Source organism: Phasianus colchicus, chromosome 15 (assembly GCF_987193195.1).
Source record: "Phasianus colchicus chromosome 15, bPhaCol1.hap1.1, whole genome shotgun sequence".
In the NCBI taxonomy this organism is placed as follows: domain Eukaryota; kingdom Metazoa; phylum Chordata; class Aves; order Galliformes; family Phasianidae; genus Phasianus; species Phasianus colchicus.
In genome coordinates, this window is record NC_143450.1 from 14,137,695 (window position 1) to 14,153,116 (window position 15,422).

The 15,422-nt window shown below is 45.3% G+C and overlaps 1 protein-coding gene across 2 annotated transcripts in view; it reads left to right on the forward strand.

Moving 5' to 3' along the window:
* Window positions 1–15,422, forward strand: part of ADAMTS2 (ADAM metallopeptidase with thrombospondin type 1 motif 2) — a 224,652-nt gene that overhangs the window by 52,899 nt on the left and 156,331 nt on the right. The window contains exons 1-2 of one of the 2 annotated variants that reach the window (XM_031598312.2): window positions 4,150–4,296; window positions 5,177–5,538. The exons of the other annotated variant lie outside the window; for it this stretch is intronic. Of the exons in view, the coding sequence (XP_031454172.2) occupies window positions 4,209–4,296; window positions 5,177–5,538 (450 nt within the window). The 5' untranslated portion in view covers window positions 4,150–4,208. Of the gene's footprint in view, window positions 1–4,149; window positions 4,297–5,176; window positions 5,539–15,422 lie in introns of those variants that run through there. 2 annotated transcript variants of the gene reach the window in all.

A 15,422-nucleotide genomic window follows, 5' to 3' on the forward strand; every position in this document is an offset into this window, starting at 1 on the left:
CAGAGGTGTGTGTGTGGCTCAGCTGCACGGCCATGGTCAGGCAGGAGCTTTGGGCCACGTGCAGAAGAAATCTGCACCTGTGTTGTCAATGAGCCTGAGAAGGCACCTGCAGCTTGTCCTGATGTGACCAGATGTGTGGGGGGGTCGGGGAGCTGGCTGGAGGTAAAATTGTGGAGGAGTGGGCAGAAGAGATGCCCCTTTTGTATGGTCAGCCAGCATCTCCTGCTGGAGGCAGGACTTTGCTGGTTAGCAATACAAGATATACGTATTTTTGGTCATGTCAACTCCTATCTTGCTTCAGGAATCAAAATGTCAAGCCTTGGTGTCACTGCTTTAATTTAGTTTTTTGTCACTTTATTTTTCTGACACTATTTCTTTGGTGCCAGAAATAATCTTTTACCTTTCTTTAAAAAAAGAGTGGAAATGAAATTATCAAAATTTGATAATTGTATTGTTACATTGGTCTTTTGGGTTCTTTGTGTGTGTGTGTGATATTTCATCTCATTACTGTGCTCAGTACAGGGGAACAAAGCCAGGACTGCTGCCGTTGTGGTTACTGCTCTGAAGCATCCACTGCTCCAGCATCAGCACTGACACGTACTTTTTTTTGGGTAATATGTAACTCTGCCAAGCAGTGGCAAAAGGGTTCAAACACTGTAGAGCCTGGAAATGCCAAGTGTGGAAGAAACGAACTGGCATGCTATTTTAACGTTTCTTCTTTTTTATTAAGCTTCATAATATGATATAGCCCAAAGTACGTGCATGAGATAAGGGCGAATGCAATGAGCAATCTGCACTAGAAACAGAAAGCAGGCAGTGCACAATCCTTTTGCAGAATGGCATCCCCACTAAGGAGGTCAGAAATGAGAACTCCTTTTTGGGGAACCTCTCATGTGAGACCTTGGGCTGGTTTGGATCACAGAGGCTGTAGAAGATTCCAGATTACCTGCTCATATTGAGCCAATCATCTCCCCTCGCAGCCCAACTGAGGGTTCTCCCTTGAAAACAGCAGGAGATGTCAGAAATGCCAGGCGTGAGGTGTAGTTATATGTATGTGAGACTCTTTCGTAGCAGCAGCTGGTGATATATGCTCAGAATCTTTTCATTTTACCAAGCAAAACTAAATATTGAGAGAAAACCTCCACAGGAAAGGCCTGACTGCAGTTTGTACGCATGTGCCCAGGCTGGAACAGGGACTGCACAAACCCAGAGCAGACAGAATCCGTAAATCCAAGTAAATATTCAGGCAGGCGGGCAGCGCTGAACTCTATTGTTTGAGTCACAGGGCTGTTCATGGCTCAGCTGGGTTGTTTAAAGCTGCTTTGGGAATGCCAGCTTAAGCTGCTAGAAGCCCTTTCCTTCAGACTAGGTATTCATTCAGGACACAGCACATCATTTTTTCCTTTCTGCACGCCTGTCTCCAGCAAAGGCAAATGTCTGTGTGATTGTAGTCACGTTTGGCAGCAGCAGATGTGTGCCCTCAGCTCCAACTGGCAGAGTGCAGTCTCGGTATCTGGTCCTCCTCCCTTCACTCCAGGAAAATAAATATGATGTGACTCCATTCGCACCAATTAATTGAGAGGTTTGTGAAGGATGAGTAATGCAGCACTACATACATTTCGTGTTGAGTTTTCCTGGTTCATTCTAAAAAAATGTGAAGCATCCTGGCAAGGCCATTGCATGGAAACCCAGGCAGCGACCTCGATTGCCTACATCAAGAATTCTGAGCAACAGTTTAGAAAATGGAGAATGAGTTCTGAGGGGGCATTCCCTGAGCTACAGTGATGTAAGAGCAGAATGAGGGTTCAAGAACTGCTCTTCTCTTCTGGAATTTCACTCACTCACACTCTGTGGTTCCTGGTGAGCTTTGGCTCTCCTATGGATCAAAGTTGGATACATTTTTGTCTGGAAGGATAAGGGGCTCATTGCTGTGCCATGTGGTGCATCCTCACTTGGTCTGAGTTGGCACTGTGAATCTATTGCATAAAATTCTGATTCCATTGGAGTCAATGGTAAAAGTCTCACTGACTTCAGTGAGGGACCAGGACTTAGTCCAGTGAGCTCAGTGGAAAAACAGTTTTTACTGACATCAGATCTGACCCCATTGTTTGACACTTGTTCTCAGTTCAGGATTAAGAGAAAATTATAAAGAAGGTTGTAAAATAATTCCATCAACCCACAGAGCTGTGGAGTCCTTGGTTGGCCATGTGCATCAGGATAGTAAGGGATGCACACAGGACTTGGTTTGTGTGTAGAAATAAGCTACACGGAGGCAGTTACTGATTCTTTTTGTTTATATCATTACTTTGCAGTGCAGCTGTTATCCATATTAAAGCACATTTTCTAATCTCCAATTTTTTCAAGAATTAAAACCGATCTTAATTAGTAGAACTATTGGCTGGGTTGTATTTTTTTCTGTAATCTACCCCACCTTCTTAATTTTTTTTCTGGATGCATCATATAGAAACAGGAACTTTGATTTCAAATATATGGCCAATCCCTCTCCCTTTCAAGTTTATGAGCAGAAGTTATTTCAATTTGAGCAGGATGGGATGGATGGAACACAAAAAAGCCACATCATCAGCTTAAAATACAAGTCCAATAAAAATGAAGTTGGAAAGTTTCCAGCTGCGTACTGATGAAAGTCTATGAGATTTTAAGTAGGAGAAGCTGCTCAATATGGACTCGCAAACAAAACAAAACAAAAAATGAGCCAACAGACAAACAAACCAAAAGGAAGAACTGGGAGAAGCCCAGCTCAGCCAGCCATCCCAAGCAGAGGTCATTTAAAAAGATAAAGGGATGCCTGAAAGTAATGCGCAAATTGATCTACTCCATTATTCAGAATAATCTTTCCCTTTTTATCCTTAACCTAAAAAATGAGAAGATCGAACAGGAGCAGCAAACCAAGCAGGGAGGATGCCATGTGCTGCCATAGCTGCTCAGACCTGGGCTCCAAACAGCCCAGGCACTGGCACTGAGCAGCACTGATCTTTTTCTCCCGTACCCTTCATTTGTGTTTGGAATACGGGGATTACAAGTATTAGTCGGACCTGTAGTCGTATAGGAGGAGCAAGAATAGCCAAGGATACCCAGGAAAATTTCTTGGCAGAATACCAGATCCTGCAGGAAGCCACTGCATGCAAATGTGGAGGGTTTGGGAGATGCAGATACCCTGCAAATGTGTGTGCGGTAGGGGAGGCCTGGGCTGGTGAGGACAGCAAGAGCACAGGAAGGGCTTTTGGGATTCTGCAAAGTTAAAGAGTAAAATGATGAAAACAGCATGTGATCCTGATAATGTAGCAGCTGAGTAAATATATACATTATCTGAAAGGAATAAGCGGTATGGCATTTATCCTGGCCATATGGAAACAAATATAACTTGTTTTTTTCCATAAAGGCCACTCTTCATTATTTAATTATTTTTACAAATCTTCTTCTATATTGTATTTATAGTGTTCCTGAACACTTCGAGAGCCTCTCTCTCCATTTTGCAGATATTTGAGATAAGATGGTAGGATGGCTTTGCAGCAAGTCGTTTTAGCCTTCCGAGCAAACAGTCCAAATAATTTCCCCCGTGAAACTGCTACTTAGGGCAATTTATTCTTCGAGTGAGGACCTGTGATGCGGTTTCTCCGGGCCGCCGGCACTTTTTCCAGCCGTTCCTCGCTTCCGACGGGTCCCCCACGCCTCCGGCTCAGCTCCCTCGGGGGTGCCCGAACCGCGCTTCTCCCGGCTCCCGTTTCCACGTGAATTCACCGAGAGCGGCCCGCACCGGGCGGCACCGCAGCCCCAGCCCCCGCCCGCCGCCCCGGGGCACCCGCGAGCCCCGCACCCCGAGGCGGGCGGAGCGGGGCGGCTCGGAGCCGCGGGGCCGGGCAGGGCGGGCAGTCCCCGCTCCCCTCGGGCCGGCTGCGCCGTGTGGCAGCTCCTCTGTCAATCAGCCTGACTTCACTCCCGCACGCCCTGTGCTTCCAGTATTATACCCCCGCCGCCTCCTGGTGTCTCTGCTTCGCTGCGAGCCGGGAGCGCGGCCGCCACTGCCGCTGCGGCTGCGGCTGGGCGAATGCGCGGGCGGCGGGGCGCGGGGCAGCGCTGAGCGGCGCGGAGAGGAGCGGAGAGGAGCGGAGCGGGGCCGCCTCCCGCCCGCCCGCCCCGGCTGCGGGCAGCCCCGGGGCCGCTCCCCGCCTCTGGCCGGCAGCGCCGCGATGGAGCCTCCCGCGGGGTTCGCCTGCGTCCTGCTCTGCTGCGCGCTCTGCCTGCCCGCCGCTGCCCCGCGGCGTCCCGGGCACAGAGGTAGGTGCGCGCCGGGTCCCGCGGCCGTCCGCCGCCTCCGGGCTCCTCGCTTCGCCCTGCCTCCGCCGGCCGGTGCCGGGCAGCCCGCCCGTCTCAAGTCGCGGCTGCGAGCCCCGCAGAGAGGTTTGCCGCTCCTCTCGAACTTCTTCTGCGGGCGCTTTTGCCGGGTTTCCAGTTGCGAGCGGCGGGCGAGGACGGGGACCGGGATGGGGACGGAGACGCGGACGGGGGCGCAGAGCGTCGTGCCCGCAGCCGCCCCTGCCCGCCCTGCACGGGGCAGGGCTCGGTCCCGGAGTTCCCGGTGCGGGACGAAGCGCACGACAGCTCGTCCGCCTGCTCCTCCTCTCGCCGCTTCGGCCGCCGCCGCCGTCCCAAAGTCCCCGGGCGGCCGCTGGCACCGCTGCCGGTTGCTGCCCGCGGCGTCCCCGTCCCCAGCCGGCCCATCCCCGCCGCGCCGCGGGCATTTCGAGCGACACGCGGCCCTTACGGGCTTGCAGTCCTCGCGCCGGGTCCTTCCCCTGACCCCCCGAGCGCTCCCGAAACGGCTCCGCGCCCTCTGAGCATCTCCGCCCTGCCGGGAAGCCCCGCCACTCTCCGGGGTTTGCGCTGCGGGTCCCGGGACTCCGCTGCATGGCCGGGAGCGCGCGGTCCCGCGGGCGGCGGGCTCGGGCAGCTGTCCGCTGCTTTGGGGAGCAACGGCAAGTTTGAATGAACTCTGCACGCTTCGTGCTTGCTGGCGAACCAAGTGCTTGTACAGGGCAGTGTCCGTTTGCCTTATGTAAGTGTCTGCTGTGCTAATGAATAATGGAATAAAAATCCAGCGGCATCAGGACGTGTTTAGGTCCACTATCTCTCTCCTCTCGTATCTCTCCCTGCAAAGATCCCATTCTGAGGAATATAGAGGAGTACAGCCTTGTCATCCCCACCAGCACCGACTCAGAGGGCAGGTTCCTATCCCACCTGGTGTCCGGACCGCCAAGAGCACGCTTCAGGAGAGCTGCGGACGATTTGCAACATGAGGCAGCAAATGAGCAAATATTTTACAATGTCACTGTTTTTGGAAGAGAGTTTCACTTCAGATTGCGGCCAAACTCCAGGCTCGTTGCCCCTGGAGCAACAGTTGAATGGCAGGAGGACTCGGATGAGACTCGCATCGAACCTCTCTATGGGAATTGCCTCTATGTTGGGGATATCACTGATCTGCCAAATGCTTCAGTTGCTATCAGCAATTGCGATGGGCTGGTGAGTTACTTTTGTTATTATATCTAAGATAATTACATTAATTTTCTAAATATAAAATGTGTGGACTGCCATAAACTCACACCTCATATGGTAACTGTGAATGCAAATTAACTAATGTTCCCTTGTGTGGGAATAGCTGCGCTGCACCAGGCACTGCTGTACAGACAGCAGCGCTGGAAGTTGGAGCACATGCTCTGCAGTAGCTGCTCAGTAACAGAGCAGCCGAAGCCAAGATTTATGTTGATTTGTGGTAAAGTTACTTGAGGCACCTGACACCTTGGCAACAGGATGAAATGTCATGTTCTGGAAATCCTCTTCCGCTTTTCACTTCCAGTCTACATAGGGAAATTTTAGAAGACTTGATCCTGAATAATGGGCTGGACTGCCCTGTAAACAAATTTGATAGGTAAGATACGTTTCTGCCCTGGAAAAGTTCAATTTATTCAGTCTTTTTTCAAAGATCATTCGCTCAGTGAGTTTTATTGCCTCATCAAGTGATTGATGGAAAGTCTCTAAAGAGTCTGAGTTCCACAAGTGAAGCAGCTCTCTGTGATTCATTCTGCAAGGCTGTGTGTTTTAAAACTTGCTGCAGCTTCCTGTTCTGGAGTGCTTGTTTAGCAGTCAAATGATAACTGCTTGTACCTGACATCCTAAAGCATTACACTATCACTTGAACAGTAATTACTGCACAGAAATTCGTTAACTGAGAAAAAGGCTATATTTTTGATAATGAACCGCTAATCTAGCCAATATTTTCTTGCCATATCCTTTAGAGTTTGTAATTTTGAGATTACTGTATTTTAACGCATTCTGTTCTCTGCATTAAAAAAAAAGCTAGTATGAGTCAGTTGTGTTTCTGTTTATTTAATCATAGAAAATCACTCGCTTGCTGTGCCAAGATGATAACATGCATGGGGATAGTATGTTGGCCATCTGAGAATGGAAAGGAGTCAGATACTTTTGCCTTGACTCTTTCCTTTCCCGTGGTTTCTCCTAGCTGCATGCATTCCAGCTTGGAGAAGCAGCTTTCAATGTTCTGTTTGCTGTGCACAGCTGTCCAAGGGCAAGAGGAACACCAGTGTTGTGCAAGAAGAGCAATTTAGAAAGCAGAACATGACCCTGGAGGCCTGCCTCTTATAGGAAGCAGGAGTACTTTGGTCTCCCTGTACCTAGCATGCATCACTTTGTCTAGGGCAAATCTTTCTTGCCTGGGGCATTGCAGAACTGAGGTGGAGCCTCGTTCCACAGCCTGAATCCACAACCTGTGTGCCTGAGTCCAGTATTCTTGGTTTCGTTGTCCATTATAGGAATCAGGAGAAGATTTGGTCTGGTGTGGGAGCATGTTTGTTGTTGCCCACGTCCTTGAAGCCATACTGCAGGAAGCATTACCTCAATATCTTTAAGCATCTGGCTTTAATGATTTCCCTGAGATTGTGCACTAAATCTGTTTGGAACAACAAATTGAACTCTGATCCCTTGGGTCCTATGTTCCATCTCTACCCACTCCATCCTAAGTTTCTCTCTTTCTTTTGGGGGGAGAGGTTAAAACAGGTATCATTAGAATTATTGAAACTCCAAGAAATGCTACCAGTGATTGCCCATTACTCACTGGCCAAGTACTGAAGCTGAGTGCACTTAATTCTCTCAGTTTACTTTTTCATTTCTTGTGTTTGCAAAGAATATTAAAGAGTCTCTTGAACAATATGTTGCTGACAAGACATCCTTAAGGCCCACTGGGTTGTATGTTGCTCTCAGATTTATTGGGATTTTGAATGGGGATGAACTCACCAAGAAGGTTATTCTCACACATTGGTTTTGTGTCCATTTTGCTTCACATCTTGTTTACTTCAGTGAAGAAATTCAACAGACTCGTGCATCTTCCTTCAGCTGCCCAGAGGTGTACATCCTGTGGCCAAAGTTCTTAACAGAGTGCTTCTATTTGCAGCTCCCTCCCAGGGATGGTGCTTTCTGACAACTGAGTTGTCAACTGACAAGTGCTAGAATTGTTGCAAACTTGTTTCCATTAATGCCTTGAAATGCCTGCTATTGAAGGTGCTTTGACATCTTGTACTTTTGGTGGGCTTCCAGCTTTTGCAATTGGATACTATGGTGGAAATAATATTTGAATTAAGTTTTAAAGTTTGATCTTTACATTGCAAAATTTGTTGATTGAATTTAGTTCAAGTAAGTGAATGCATCTGCCATCTTGCCAACTTCTGATGTTATTTCCTCAGAACATCCCCTTTGGTTTGCACTTAACTGCCAAATGTGTCTTATTTTCCAATTATTGTCTGAGAAGAGTCTGTCTGGTGTTGCTGGTGTTGCCAAAATGAGAGGCTGTTGGAATGGAGTTATATGTAAATAGTAGATCTGCGAACAGATTTTTGAACTGTACTATAAATGGCAAAGGTTTTTAATCTGCAATCGTTTAAAGAAATTAAAAGGTACAGAAAATGCATATGCAGAATTATCTGCTGCTCTGACTGAGGAGATACACATTTAGTTTGGGGCCTCTTCGTTTTCTGTAACAGAAATCAATGACAAAACTATTTCTGTTGACTTAAAAGTCAAATCAGAGACAGATGAAGAGAACTTAAGGATGGAGTCTAGGTGTGTGGATCTTTACAAATCACTGGAAAGTTAAAGCTAATCACTAGTTTTTTTGATGTGAGTTTTATCATACAAAGTGTTTATGAAGGCCTTAAGATACAGACACTCTGGACAATGTGGTGTCACCTTGATTGGTGTGATAGAACTCGAAGTAATCTTCATCTAAGTGGGCAAAACCAACATGGGTGTCTGTCTGTGGCCTGTCAGACATTGCAGCACATGGTGTGCTGTGAGGATGGCCTTGGGCCTTGGCCAGGTCCTTACTGGGGATGCGTTTGGAGATGAGGGAGCAGGCTGACCTCGGGACAGTAAAAATGCCATAAAATAAGTTAAGTCCTTCCCTTAATCCCAGCAGGTGAGCCTACTGCTGTGGACAAACTCTTTCTGCATCTGGGTTTTCTGGGTTTCTTATTTTAATAAATACCCCTGCAGTGCTTGAGGCAGACGTGCACTACTTGGTTGTGAAACGTAAGAGGCATAAACTCTCTCCCAATTTCCTCATAACGTTCATGGTTTGTGAGGCAGAACGTGTGCTTAAGCACAGGCAAATGCAGGAGGATCACAGTATGAGCAACATAGTGATGTGGGTAATGAGCATATAATTGCCTTAAGCCTTGTAATCAAATTTATTGTCAAATTTATAGGGGCTTCTGAAAGCCTGAGGATCACAGCTTTGCACTGGGGAGTCAGTACAATCTCACACTCTCTGAGGCAACTAGAGGAATATCAGCTCCAGTACAGGAATATGATGTGTTAGCTTTGCTTCGTTAGTGTAGTTCTAATAATTCTTATAATCAGTGTAAAATACAAAAATTAAAACATCAGCTGTTTACAGACTCCATTTACATTGCCATTAAAATGGGAAGTTATTAGAAATGGATGTATAGAAAGTAAGCTTTTGAGGACATTTATGGCTTTGAATTTTCTTACCGAACTACAAGCATTACATTTCATGTGTTCTGTTTTGGGGTACCAAGCCACGGCTGACTTACTGTTGTAACTGACACAAGTATTTCTTCTTATGGGATGAAATAGGCAGGGTTTGCCTGACAGCATTTCAGTCTCTCCTGGATGCTGTAATAACTGTTTGAGAGAAGCCTGTTAGCTGGCTGCTTGCCCAGATGCAATTTCTTCTAGAAACGCTTGGGAAGCCAGCAGTACTTCTTAGATTGTTGCCCAAAACTAATTGTAGCTGTAGTACTGAGCTGACCTGGGTGGGTTCCTGGCGATGCATTCCCTTCACTGAACAGCCATGAATCTCCAGGAACTGGCTGGCGCTTTGGCTGTTGTTAACTTAAGTGAATGTCTATCAATTGTCCCAAGACATTATCTGTGTTATTAGTGTTTGATTTCCTGCTTTAAAATCAACTGGTTGAAATATATTTATTTTCTCTCCTCTTTATTTGAAAGGGACTGTTCATATGACCTAATTTTAGACAAGTAATGTATGTTATAAATGTAGGAGCCCAAATCCCAGATTCATTCAAACAGCTTTCCCAAGAGCAATTCAGATTACCCATGTGAAATGCCCACCTTTTCCCTCCTGGGATAATATTGCCTCCATCCTTCCTACTGTGTTCCCTGCACTCCTGAAGACATTTTAAACACATTGTGAAATGTGCCCTTGTTCAGTATAATCCTGCTTAACTTTGAGCATGTGCTTGGGCTCTTTGAAGTCAGTGAGCTTTAAGGTTGTATTCTTAAACACCTTCCAGATAGAGATACCTTCCTGAAACTGCCCACAGGGCTGACGATGGGTCAAAGTCATCTTACCTAGATCCCATAACTCATCTGGGCAAAAGGTGAAGGATCTGCTCACCATGAATACAAGAGGGAAGACAGACGTGCTTATATAACTGTTATTTTTCCATTTAGGCATCCATCTCCTGCTTTCATATGGCTTTACAATTTAGTTTTGTTTCTGCTTTATCTGGTTTTTGGATTTCACTGGCTTGTGATGGAGCAAAAAAGCAGAACTCAAGGTAGCACAGTATTGTCTTCAAAGTCTGCTCAGGTCCAATACCTGATGGCTAAAACAGATGCCTGCTGCAAATAATTCCACTAATTCTTTTTGTACTGTAAGTTCTTAGCATTTATATTGTGATCATGTTGCACCATTTTTAGTGGGTTAAAACTTGGCATAGGCGATCTCTTCATCTGGGAGCTTTCCCTTAAAATTTAGAAAAAAATTCAAACCAAAGCTGCCATCTCTTTTTGTATGCAGTGGCAAACACCTGTGGGCCTTTTGCATTTCCAGCAAGTGGGACTCTGATACAGTGGCAGGAGAAATGCAAATAATCCCTTCCCCTGCAGATGATTCGAGTGAGAGCTCTATTAACACATATGGTCTTCCAAATTCATTTGGCTTCCCCACCTGTTTAAGCCAAGCATGTTTGTCAGTTTGGAGCAGAATGAGAATCTGCACATCGCTGATCATACACACTGTATGAAAGACCTGCATCACCTGATGCAAAGCAGTGGAGCTATTTCAGTCCCTAATACTCAAGAATGTCCAGATATTTTCACAAGACAAAAACTTTAGTTCATAATCCATCCTCTGGGTTCATGTCCCCAGCTAGCACCAGCCCAATTAGTCAGCCCTTTCTGCTTTGTAAATTGCAGAGACTTTTCCTTGTAAGAGTTATAGCCTGAAACACAGAGAATGTAAACACTATGATTCAGCCTCTAACTGGAGTAAATTATCCTCATTTTGCTCTCTTCAGAAGAGAACCTCTCACCAGCAAGTACTATTTTTTTTTCTCTTTGCATCTTCTGCACACGGAATACCTCACCTACATATATCTGAGAGCAGAATAATTTCTGACATCACAGAGGCGGACAGAAAATCCTCAGTCAATCTTACCTGTATTTCTGTGGTATGCTATGGGCCTGTGGATGATATGCAGGTATTTCTTTATGTCTGATTTGACCTTGGATTGTCCTCTCTGTGGGAGTATCTCAGCTGAGCTGTTCTCTTTGACGACACAAGAACTAGTTTTCCAATCTGACTATTAAACTGTGTGCACCCAACAGCATGTGCCTAATGGCTCCTTCTACTTTCCATCTCCAAAGACCCAAATATAGTAACTAATTTTGATAAGGTCATAATTACTTTCTGGCATAAAGAGAATGTCTGTTTTGAGAAGTCTGCGCCTGCTCAGCTTTCAGAGGTGTGTCCTTCAAGAAGGCTGTTAGCTGACCTGGTGCCACCTCACTGCTTCCTCATGGCATGGAAAGGTGTTCCAATGAATCTAGCAGTACGGATTTCTTCCAGTAGCAAGACATTCCCACATTTGGAGTAGGAATTGTATATACAACCTTTGCTATAGAAAGTTGAAAATGCATGTTTGGATCAACCAGAAGTCCAGCAGGTCCATGGAGCAGGACCTCCCCTGCATGGGGCACACGGGTGTTCTATCTGACCCATTTCTGAGCACTTCTTATTTACAGTGGCTGTTGCTTTGTAAGCAGGTCATGCCATTACTTAATTGCACATTCAGCCAGGACATTTCTCATACCAGGTCTGATTAAAACAGAGAATCAGGGAGCTGTTCTTCGGTCTCCTGTAGGAAGGTGCACAAAATTGCATTCTGTTGTTTTTCCCCTGGGAAGAGCTTTGCTGTGCACGCCCTCTTTTTCAGATCACCGTCTCCTTTTATTGCTTTCGTTCTTCCGAGGTTTCAATAAGTTCTTTAACACATCACATCTGGTTTCTTTAGCCCCTTTATCTGTGTGTGTGCTTTAAATTCATCTTTATTTGCAGACTTTTGACACAGCAGGTTTCAGTTTTAATAGTCTGCAAAGTGAAAGGCCTACATTTCACACGCTATTTTCAGCACTGTTCCATTAAACGGTAACATTGAAAAGAAGAGCATCCTCCTAAAGTGCTGAAGAGGGTGTTGCTTCCTCATACCTAAGTCCCAGTCTCTGCTATAGATCTTCTGAGTTATTCCCAGATCTCAAAATGGGGGGTACTTTCCTCAAACCTGGAGTTCTTGGAGTCACAAATGTGAATTTCACCATTATTTTTTAAACTTTTTCATCTGAGGGTCCGTTTTCTATTTAAAACAAGTGTTTTAAGGAGGAGTTTTTCTCAAGGAAAAGACACAGGAAAATCAGTCGTATTTCTTGAAGTCTCAGAACCCACCAGGCCAGTGAAAATCAGCCTGGGTGTATTCTGAGTGCCCTAGGCATGTCACTGTTGATCAGCATTTGCTTCACATCTATATGCTTTCTTACTATCTTAGTTTACGTAAAATTTTACTTTTTTTTTTTTTACTTTTTTTTTTTTGCTGTGTTTGTCACCTCTTTCTTCAAAGTAAATGAATAATGATAATTCTTCATGTGTACATCTCTCCATGCACAGCTCAAAGGCTCAATCTGCTCAGGGTTGGTGGTACTTTCTGAATCTTACACCTTGAAAGTACAGCATTATCATTTTTTCCATTACTGTGGTGAGCTATGAGCCACTTTAACCCCCTTCCTCCTGTCATTCCCTTTAACTTTTCCCGTAGTTTCACCTCTGTGTTTGATTTACATTGCATGGTCAGATCAGTTTTTTCCAGCATTTAACCTGTAGCTTGGTAGACCTCAGGGGAGAGATTCCAATCCATTCCTACTGAAATTAAGCATGAAACCTACTAATGCTGTTACGAGAAAGACTCAGTGAGTATCATCGGTATCCTGGTAGACAAGGCAGGCCCAGTGCCTTGGTCAGTGCTACATTGACACATTAAACCTATAGGAGGAGTTTCTGCTTCACGTGGTGGAGATGAACATGGGCTTTCCGGCATCATGCAATGAATACTGTCCTCAATATGGAATGGAGAAAGCAAAGGTATGTGGAGTTCAACAGGAAAGAAAAGGCCTGTTTTCTTGTGAGTCAAAGCATTTCAAGAGCTACACATAACAATAACCCATTGACATTATAATAAAAATACAGAAAAATGACAGAATTTAGAATAGAAGAGGGGAAAGCACAGACTTGACCCCAAAGACTTGGTAATCTTGCTACTGTTTCACCCATGTGCATAAAACAGAGCTGACAGCCAGCCCTGCCCCGAGCACAGGCATGCTGTGTGCCCCACCAGGGCCACGTGTGTGCATCCCTGCTGCGAGGAGAGGTGTCTGCAGCCTTCATCACTGCAGGGAGACCTGCATGCGGGGCAGAGCCTGGAGCTCTGAAGGAGAAAAAGTCTGAAGAAAACGCCGAGATTAAGGATAGGTGGCAGCACAGGCTGTGGTTACTGTTTTAATAGTGGTTTTATTTGTTTAAAGCATGACTTTTGGGTAAATCACCACCAACCAACCCATATGCAGAAGAATAAAGTTCTTGATTCTTCAGAGTGTTAAAACTGCTAGGCTTTTTTCTTTCCCCGAGCAGAGGAGCTGTGGAAGGAATGTGAAAGATGCTGTTTGGAAAGCATTCTGCAAACCAGAATGTATTTAAAAAACAGTCTCTGAGAAATAAATCACTACCTGATGATGAAGACAGCTGAGCTGGGCCAAGAGTCCTTCGTGTGCCAACTCCCTCTCACGTGACACGAGTTATATTGGAAGCTGGCAGCCTGTGCTGCTTGCGAGGCTGAAAATGCCGAAATATTTTCTTACACAAAGTAAGTAAAAGGTAGATAAAAATATGGCCTTGAAACTTTTCAAAATATCTCTCTGCAGTGCACGGTGAATCTAACCTAAGTCACAATCCTGCTGTAAAGTCAAAACATCCCCAAACACCCAGAAGCACAAATTTTATGCCTCTTCAGTTCAAAACGAATAAAGCACTTAAGGATGAAGAAATTGTAGGGATGAATTTGGATTGTTTTCAGGTTTATAATAAAGCTTGAACTCAGAATTTCCTAATAGTGTTAGGTTTCACTGTGAAAATGGCAGATCCAGCATTCATCAGTAAACCAAAGTGCTGAATAACTAAGGACTAGCAGTGTCTGTCAGCACTAAATGTTTGCAAGAGTTAAGGCACATTAAGGCTGACTTAAGCAATAAGTGTAAAAATGGGATTAATCAAAGGATGATTTACCATTCTGAAAGAGAAATATGAAACTCAGGCTGAGTAATTAATGGACAAGCAAAGAAGGAAAAGAGAACTAGCATGATGTTCTGCATTCATTGACACTCCTCTGTAGGATTTATAAATAAACTACAATAAAATTACTAGGTAGTTTACTGCAGTCCAGTTAAGGCCAACAATAATTACATATATTCTGTAAATCACAGTAGAAGTGCCAGACCTATGAAAATACAGTATAATCTTGCTTTTCTCTAAACAGAAAATTGCACAGTAAAAATAGATCTTTGTCAATTTTTACGTCATGGCCCATCATCATTTTGTATAAAGGACTGGAAGGTCCTATTGCAAACAGCTGATATCTGGGCTTGTTCCAAAACTGTTGAAGTCACTTTGGCTTCGTTTGGATCTGCCTGGGCAGACTGGTTAGCAAGGGGACATTCATGTAGGGACAAAATCAGACCATAGCCTTGTTTTTCATTTTGTTTTCTGTCACCTGGTATGGTGATGGCGAAGGTGTTGAGGACAAGGTACTCAAATGCAGCTCTTCCATTGCTGTTTATATCCCACATGCTGAATGAATAAGGGCAGAACTTCAGGCTCCTAAAACTGAAATAGCTCTGCTAAAGTTTCTTCCCCTTCTGCCTCACACCACATCCCTGCCACAGGAGAGGTGTTGCATTAAGTGAGGCGGAGGAACCAGGAGAAACCCTCCTCTTGCCCATGCCAGGAGGATGAGACAGTTCCAGCTGCCTTGAATTTGCAGGCTTATTCTGACAGCTCTTCTGCTTCTTTCTTCTATGAGGATGGAGCGAGGAACAAGAAAGATTTTTCTGCTTTCTGCATCTGCCCCTCTTTGCTCCTATGCAGCTGGAACTATCCTGGGAATGTGGAGAGGACATTCCATGGGTAGGGCTGAAGGGAAGCACAGATCTTCCTGTCCCTGCCTGAGCTTAGCTCTGACCTCACTAACACTAGCAGCTCTTATAGAAAACTCCCCAGATGCCAAACCCAGCCTTTCAATCCAAAATACCTAAATTATGTGAGAAAGCAACATGGGAAAAACTCCAACTGGGTGTCTGTTCAACAGGCTGATCTGGTAGCTTGGGAATAATAGCTGATCCTAACCTTGCATCCAGCCAAACAGGAGTTTGCTTTCTTTGATGCAGTCTTCCAGCTCCCTGGTGCCCTCTTTGAGATCCTGATGGTCTTGAGTCCAACAATCTGTCAGTAGGTGTGCAAATCAGACATT